This window comes from Hippocampus guttulatus, chromosome 4 (genome assembly GCF_054856545.1).
Source record: "Hippocampus guttulatus isolate MCC_2025c chromosome 4, RoL_Hgut_1.0, whole genome shotgun sequence".
Lineage (NCBI taxonomy): Eukaryota > Metazoa > Chordata > Actinopteri > Syngnathiformes > Syngnathidae > Hippocampus > Hippocampus guttulatus.
The window spans coordinates 19,662,099-19,670,836 of record NC_141264.1 but is presented as its reverse complement, the minus strand read 5'-3'; the positions used below and the strand labels follow the sequence as shown (position 1 = coordinate 19,670,836).

Below are 8,738 nucleotides of genomic sequence, written 5' to 3'. Positions count from 1 at the left end.
CAAAAAAGATGGTCAAAGAGCTCCCAGGGGGCAGACGCATCTCACAGTCCACGTGTGCGTGCTGAGATGGGCGTTTGGGCCCTCGTGATCACATGCGGCAGCACGCTGGTTTGAACCGTAGCAACAAGCCGAGCAGAGCACGCTGGTTGCCGCGGCGACGCTTGACGGCAGTCGGTTTACGACCGCCTGTCTTAAAAACGAGAAGTCTCCTGTCAAACTGTTGTCAGTCGCCGATTTTAGTGGGGACGCCTGCGTCTACCTCGTGAACACGAAAGTCGCCGCGATTTTACACGCGTTTGAAATGACTTGCTGCACTGCCGCGTGTTTTGAAGCATTCACAGCCACTCTGAGGAGTTGTTACAAGTGCAGCATGCAGTACCCTGTAGGTGGCATAATGGCAACCTCTTCACCTTTGAAATAACACGATGCATGGGCGAAAAGAAGCGTTCAGTGGTGCGTAAAGGTAGTGACAAGGTGTCATTGCCGAGTAAAAGTGCACCGGTTCGATCAGCGTGGATTACTTACGAGGCCCTGTGTATTCCTCCTTTTGGCAACCTCTCCCTCCTTTTTTCCTCCTCCAGTTTGCATGAGTGGAGCGCTCACTAGCGCTGCCAGTGGACAATCAGACCCGCACACCCACCTCCACACAAGCTCGCATTTCTCATTTTGTTACTTCTACTCCAAATTACATCGCTGAGGCTTGGTGGCGCGGAGAGGGTGAAAAAGCGGAGAGAATAGTTAGAAGTGCACGCCGCAGCGAGGCAGCGAACCACCACATCCAACATGGAGTCCCCGCCTGATCCAGCGAGCGACCCGGGCAACAGCGCCTCGGAGCCGGCTACCCCGGTCAGGGAAACCCCGGTAAGCCTGGAGACGCTCCGGAAAGCGGACCACCCAGCCCCGGTTCGAAGGCAGACCTGCTCGAGCACCAACAGAGGTGAGTAAGGCTGTGGAGAAATGTGACGAGCGTTTTGGGGGACCGTGAAACTTCCACATGAATTAAATAGCTCCGGTGAAATAATTGCAGTGTATCAGCATGGAGCTGCTTTCATTCGAGTGGGCGCAGCGGTTTATTATTTCTTTTTGGAACGCGTTAATAGCGTTCATTCATCACAGCTCAAAACATATCTGATATAACCAGTCACATGGATAACCAATTACGTTCTCGTTATTTTTATGTGGAGCAAATGCGTTCCAAGCGGGGTGTCAAAAGTTTACAAACTGTGGACCGCTTTATCGATCGAGCTTGGCGTGGATGTGGGCTGTGAGCCAGCTCGCGAGCGTTTGACTGAAATGACATCTCTATATATATATATATATTTTTTTTTTTACTGTGCGTTAAAAAAAATACAAAACACGTCCCGGCTGCTGGATTTGGTTGTCTTTTACGCACCGCGCCTTCTACGTGGAAAGCCTTACACACTGGGCCTTCCATTAAAAATAATGTGTGTATTAGTTGCGTGGACTGTCTTTGGATTTATTCGTGTTGTACAGTACAAGAGACAATTTAACCACACCCCCACGGTAGTCCTCTTCTCGTCCAAGTTAAAAAGATGTTTTTTTTTTAAACTGATTCCTCTAAGATGAGTGGGTGTCCATACGCCACATAATTGAATATAATGACGTGCTGCCCACTGACAATTAATTCATTTGACAGTGTTTTGTGTACATGTGCGCGCGCCCTCGTCTTCCTGCCGTGTATATTTAGAGTGTGATATGGGGAATGTGGAATGTGAGCTGTTATGTAACAGGTTTAGCCATAAACACAGGCGCACAAGCCGAGGGTTAGAAATCATCACATAATCGTCAGTTACAGATCTTTTCCTTTCTCACCACTTTACGGGCACTTTTGGAGCTGATGTTCGGTGAAATAAAAAACCACCCCTCCGGTATTTACACAGCAACAAAGGAGAGGGGGAAAAAAGTGTGTGACTTGTGGCTTGGCAAAGGCTGACTGCTGTTATGTAATAGCGGGGCAAAGACAGGTAGTTGGGAAGCTCAGATTGATTTTTTTTTCTCTTTCTCCTCTTCACGAGTCTGACTTTGAGAGTCTCCTAACCTGCTGACCCACATTCACCCCCCACCACCCTATTTTATGCACACGATTAAAGAGTGTCTGGGAAGGAGAAGGAATGACAGGGAAAAAGAACGCCTCTTGTCGGTTATGTAATGCCGAGTAGGGAGAAAGAAAAAGCAGACGCATGTTTAACCCCTCCTGATTTGAATGAGTGGTCCCGCTGTTCGGTTTCTAGTAAGGTTAAATGACTACAAGAGAAAAGTCACTTTGCTTGGACAACTTTTTAAAATTTTTTGGGGTCCAAACTTGGCACGACAACTCTTATGTGAAATAGATTGCAATAGATCCTCCGAATTGATTGTTTTGCTCACAGAGCAGTTCATTGAGCATTCCGGTCAATCAGTTTTTTTTTTCCTTTTCTTGATGCTACACAGCTTCGGGTTTCATGATTTCGTGGAAAAAGTAGACAATTGATTCGTAGCTCATTTCAAATGATCTTTAAGTAGCTGTCTGCAAACTTGATCGCTGTAATTACAATCTGTTGTTGTTGTGTCACTGCCACCTAATCAATAGCCTCTTAAATGTTGGATTGCGGACACAAAGCAAAACACGCATTGGTTTGAAAAAGGGGCCTCTCTAGGATTGGGACGCAGTGAAGCTGAAGAAATCTTCATTCACAGTACAATGTTAGGACAGATGTACAAAATCAAATAATTCACGTTAGGGGCCACCGATCCCATACCATTAGCAAGAACCGATACTTGACAATTCCATTATGCAGGCCCCAAGCATGTCGGGGGCCCCTTCGAAGAAGCCCACCTGGTTGATACATTAGTTATAAAATCTTATATTCCTTCATCCCTGTCGAACAAAAGTGGCAGGGGGGGGGGGGCCCTCCCGGTCATTTAACATAATATCATTCACAATATATTTAATTTCTGTCATCGGGAAAATATCGGTTACCCTTTGTGACGATCACTGCAATTACGGGGGTCCAGATTTTGGTTCATTGTCTTGACATTACATCTTGCAATTTTGCTGAGAAATTATTTTCATGAAATATTTAAAACTTTTATTGAGCATGTCTTAAAATTCATTCAAATATGACTCTTTTTGTATTTGCGAATATGTGAATGTGCTTCTTCGTCAGGGTTTGTACAAGATCGCAAATGGCCGCAAAGAATAATTTTTATGGTTTCAAACAGTTTTTCTTGTCGCAAAGAAATTTTGAACATGTTCGCATCCTATTCCTTTAAACACAAAGAGTGATTTACAAACTAGTCTCTGTCCACATCATTGAATAAGAAGAAAAGAAAGAAAGCAAAGCACCAGCCGTTAGACAACTTGCTGTTGCCAGCTGGTGCACTCGTTGCTAGCACCTAGCATTTAACAGCTAGCTGCTGGCCAGGAACGGTGAAGACTTGTGTCAAATCATACACCGACAACGTATTTTACTCGCGAATTCATGGCGTCCTAAATTAGCCATTGAAAACCGGGATGACATTGCGTTAATGTAGCTAGCAACTGTATGATAGCCATAAAAACTGTCATAAGGGCAGCCGAAATGTTGAAAAAACAAGTCAAACTAGCCGTCACGCCATCACTTGGGCCCACCCTCAAAATAAAAGCCTGTTAAGGCTATTGCATTGTCATCAGGATATTATTTGGTAAGCTTTTATTTTGAAGTTAGCCTTGTGTTACGTTGTACGTTTGAGGCTTCGTTGACATGGGTAAATGACGGCGCACACACCAAATAAACCACCACCATACCAAATCCTCCATTTTATTAATTTGTTCATTTATTTATTTTGAGATACCCGAATGACTGATGGAGTCATATAAGTATCACAAAAATGGAAATAGAACAACAGAGGTTACTGTGGACTCATGTGAAATCCGGGTATGCCATACTCAGTCCCGGTATGCCAGAGGCAAAAATTGAGACGTGCTGGTACTCCTTACCACTGCGTACTGGCCCACTTAAAGTACTGACTGTACTGTATGTATAAAGATTCTTCGGCTGTGAGAGCCAGTTAGTAAGAATGGCGAGGGTGTTGTCTCTGTTGTGGCATCAAATTGCATTCTTCAGTGTAATTATCACATTCCATGTATAATTATTATGACGCATCGTTAGTCACACACACACAATTTACATTTATCAAGATACTGTCCAGAGAGGTATGCGTTACACAAAAGGTTTATTATTCTGCTTGTCGTGTGCTGTGGCGTAACGCATCACTGTACGACATCGACAGTCAACTACAACTACGATGATATTGATGTCATTTCTTTTGGAAGAAAAAGAAATCCCTCAGCATACTCTCAATTGAATCAATCAATGTGTTCTGTGCTTAACACCAGCTTGTAGTTCATATTAATATTTCAGAGCTGTGGGAGGGTTTTTAGAAGTGATTTGCTTGTAGAAAACAAATCAAACCTGACATTACAGCTTGGTGTCTGATTGAAACTGAAATCAGCCCCTGTTAACGGACGTATTGTCAGACTTTCTTTCATCCAGCGGTTTTATTTTTGGACTGTGAAATGAGAGATCTCAGCTCTCACGGTGGCAGCCTTTATTTTGTTGTCGCCGCTTCTCAGTGGACGTGGTGCAGCCAAGCGAAAAATATTTTTGAAATAAATATATGTACAGTATATATATTTTTTTCTCTGAAAATCTTTTAAGACCACAGAGGTGCCTTGGAGCTTTCATGCTACTTGAGCGGACATTGCTTCACTTAGTGACTTCTCAAATTTGATGAGCTAGTGCTAGAAAATGATACAGGTCGTAGGCGCTCAGCCTGGACTGAGCCCCGATGTCTTAGTTATTTATTTATTTTTTGTCTTTCTGTCGATACCATCAATATTGAATTTCACCCCTCCTGTGTTTTCATTTTACAGGTGATAATCTCACTTATTTAAAGCTCTTGTGCCACGCACTTGTTCCTTTTTTTTTTTTTTTTTTTTTTGAAGGATTGATTTGTGAAACAGGCCAGCAAACATCTGTTAGCTCACCTGACAAAATGTGTTTCTCTTCTGCTCACTGTGCGGGCAATGACATCTGGTCCCAGTTTAGACTTTGGCATTGCTCCTGCGGAGGAATATAAGGTATTCTCGTTTTATAGATTTCAAAGGTCAATTTGCATTTGAGCGTAGGAGTGCTTATCTAAGGAGGCGGTGAGTTTCAACGTAACATCAGAATGAAATGTTGCTCGGATCCACCTTTTTTCTCCATACGAGAGGCACTCTCGGTTCTCTTCCCGTGACTGTTTGAAGACACAAATTTAGAAGTCTTGTTTGTGCGTCTGCTTATTTTGCATTCAGGAAAAGCATGGCTTTTCTGGCTCACAAGACATTTTATTAGGCACACATGCAGAATTCAAGGTAATGATGCTCACCTTGGATTTGAATTGTCAGATAGGTTTTCATGTTTTTTTTATTTATGTGATGTAGAACTTTACTGCTCTTTTTTTTCAAACTAAATCAGAGGTTTGAAACAGTCAATGAATACCTCTCAGTATATGATGTAGTGCTGCTGTACAACTTATAAACACATTGTTGGCTCGATCCATAGCATACAGGTGTGATCGCGGCACACGTAGACGAACAACCATCCGCGCTCACACTCACACGAAGGGACAATTTGGAGTGTTGAACCAGCCTGTAATGCATGTTTTTTTGGAATGTGGGAAGAAACTGGAGTATCCGGAGAAAACCCACGCAGGCTCGGGGAGATCATGCATACTCCACACAGAAAGGCCAGAGCTGGAATCAAACCCTGCACCTCTGCACTGTGATGTCGACACGCTAACCACTCGACCACCGGGCTGCCTGCAGGGGAAGACTATACAGTAACCCCCCCCAAAAGTCTAAATAGATTCTATACCAGGGGTGGGCAAACTTTTTGGCTCGGGGGCCGCATTGACTTTTAAAATTTGACAGAAGGGCCAGGTCAGCACGAGCTATGGTACATTAAAAAAAAAAACTGCATTTGTTGACAGTTCATATCAAATATCAACAGAACAAAAGCATGAAAGTACGGTAGTAATATACTTTTTTTAAATGACAAAAGTGTTGTTGATTACCTATTTTAGCCCGTGCATCGCTGCAGATGGGTTGTGATCAGACCAGTAGAAGTAGAGCGATACAGAGGTACTAGGTGGTCGAAAAGATTGCCCCGCCCCCCCGTGTTCTGCAACTTCAAGTCAATGCGCCAACTGACGGTGAAATGCCTGTCATTACAAGTCCAATTGAAATGAATGCAATCATTCACATCGAACCTTAATTGTGGACCAACCTTCGGCGGGCCAGATTAAAAAGACCAACGGGCCGGATTCGGCCCGCGGGCCGTAGTTTGCCCACCACTGTTCTATACACTGGTCGATTTTCTGATCAGATTAGTAATCGCAAATCAGTGATCCATGATCAGCTCCAAAATGGTGATCATGTAAAGCCTTGCTATTATATGTTTGGACAAATAGAGCCTCATGACGTTTTGAAGTATCACTCCAACTCAATACTGCTTCATTTTTTCCCCGTAGTGTTAATAGAATTCAACATTTTATATCCATACAGTAGTTTCTAAAGATGGAAGAGAAAAAACCCACATTGTCACATTCCACTTGAGCTCCTGCTGATGTAACCTCCTGCATGTTAAAACACTTCAAACCACATAATAATACATGACAAATTGGATCTTTAAACGAGCTATTTTTAATTCAGGATGCTGTTTCGGTCAATTTTTGTTGCCTGATTATGTTTCACGAATGACTGACTGCGCCTCAGCTCCCACACGCTTCTTTCCCCACAACAACATGGTTTTATTATCTTCTGCATCCTTAATGAGATAGACCAACATGATAGATTTCCAGAGCTTTCAAATGGTGGAGTATCGTAAACACACATCTCGACAAAGTGAATAGCATAGCAGCATTTTGCTTTTAGATGTTAGCCCATCTGTCCCCCCCCCCCCCCCATCCCCCAAAGGTCAAGTTGTTTTTTTTTTTTGGTGTCTTTTACGCTCCCTCTCCTTTTCCCCACTGCACCGAGAGCAAACTTCATCGATCTTTGTTGTTTTTATTGTATATATTTTTTTGTTTCTGTTTCCTTTTTTTTTTTTTTAGTTGTCGTCAAACTGATTATCACGTGCTGTCCAGAGCAGCTAATTTTTGTATACACTAGCAGTTATTTAATGGCTGCCCGAGCTGTGTTCAGGTACACTTTATAAATGAAAGTGATCGTGATTATTTCTGTCGGTATAGTCTTAAAAAACGGATTACCCGAGGAGAATTAACATTAGCATTGGAACGCTAAAGTAAACACACTCTGTGATCACAGTTGAATGATTCCGTTGTTTTGTGGATTTTGTTTTGTGATGTTCGATTAATGCTGTATTTCTACAAATGTTTGCATTTGGGTGAAACATATGCCACGTTCAAGAAAACTTGGAAAATATTTGATTAAAAAAAACAATGTTTTCATCACATTTGTAAAATATCTTTGCATTATAAAATATCGGCGAGGACAGAAGTTGTTTTCGGAAGTTATTGTGTTTAATTTATTTTATTCTTGGCAGACTTGCACATCATATTTTCTGTATTTATTTTGTATTCCAAAGGAGGATGGCAAATACTGGCCTGCAATTGTCAATTAATTCTCGGTCCCACCTAGCCACACGAGAAGGACACCCAATTTTTTTTTGTTTCAACCGTTTTTTCCCCTTTTATTTTTCACATTGCCAGTTCTCACCTAAATTGAAAAATCCCAGCCCCTTAACAAAGTTCATCCAAATCTGAAATCCATAATTTGACTTTCACAACTCCATATGCTTTCAATCAGCATGGGCACTTTATTTAAGTGTTGCGGGTGTCGCAGTTAATTTAAACTGACATGTTACGAGACGTTTACACAGCGCAGGAAATGTGAGGCAGGAAATGACAAATTAATGACCCGCACGTACAACAATATTGCAGTGTCTTTGCATTTCTTGGCTTTTTTGGTAGTACTGCGCTGGGAATAGACGCACTGGTCGATTTATCTGTAGATCCAAAAGTTTTATTAGTGTGATACCGTTTATTTTGGATTTATGTTGTGACCTTGCGTAGAAAAGGAAGTCGTTGAACGCTGTCAGAAATCAAATGTTGTGACAACCTTGTTGGATACATTCGGTCTATGAGCCTTCGCTTTAAAATCTCACTAAAAGTTACGACGTGAAACTTACCCTCTGCCAGATGTAAAAGTTGCTGTAATGTGGGGCAGTTTATTTCGGAGTTTAAATCACCAGCGGCTTCAAACTGGGGCTGGCGAGCAACTTTTGACTGCTGATGGACACCAGATTTGACGCGAAATCTCCAGTGGTGAATGATAGCTCAGATCTAGGGCCCATTTACAGAAGTCGGTATGCAAGATGATGGGAGAGTGCGGGGGGAAAAAAGTCTGAATAGTAATGACCGGAAATACTCCAGATGCATTATTGGAGGATGTTAAAGGCGTCTAAATTTAATGTGGTACACTGTGACCCGGGCGCTGGTGGCGCTTGGCTCAGTGCTTGCTCTGCGTCCCACTGACACAACATGGGCCTCTCGGAAGGGGCCCTGCGGTGAAAAGGAGGTGCTGAGAGGGATGTAAAGGCTCATTCAAAGCGAGTCTTATGTCACGGCCAGGGCCGAGCCTTTCATATCTCCGACCATGCGCAGAAACGGCGCAGTGCTCCCTTGCAGATAGG

The 8,738-nt window shown here is 42.8% G+C and overlaps 1 protein-coding gene across 1 annotated transcript in view; it reads left to right on the top strand.

The window, feature by feature from the left end:
• Window positions 1–633: 633 nt before the first annotated feature.
• Window positions 634–8,738, top strand: part of roraa (RAR-related orphan receptor A, paralog a) — a 210,224-nt gene continuing 202,119 nt past the window's right edge. The window contains exon 1 of the mRNA XM_086108487.1: window positions 634–937. Coding sequence (XP_085964613.1) covers window positions 784–937 — 154 coding nt within the window. The 5' untranslated portion in view covers window positions 634–783. The remainder of the gene's footprint in view (window positions 938–8,738) is intronic.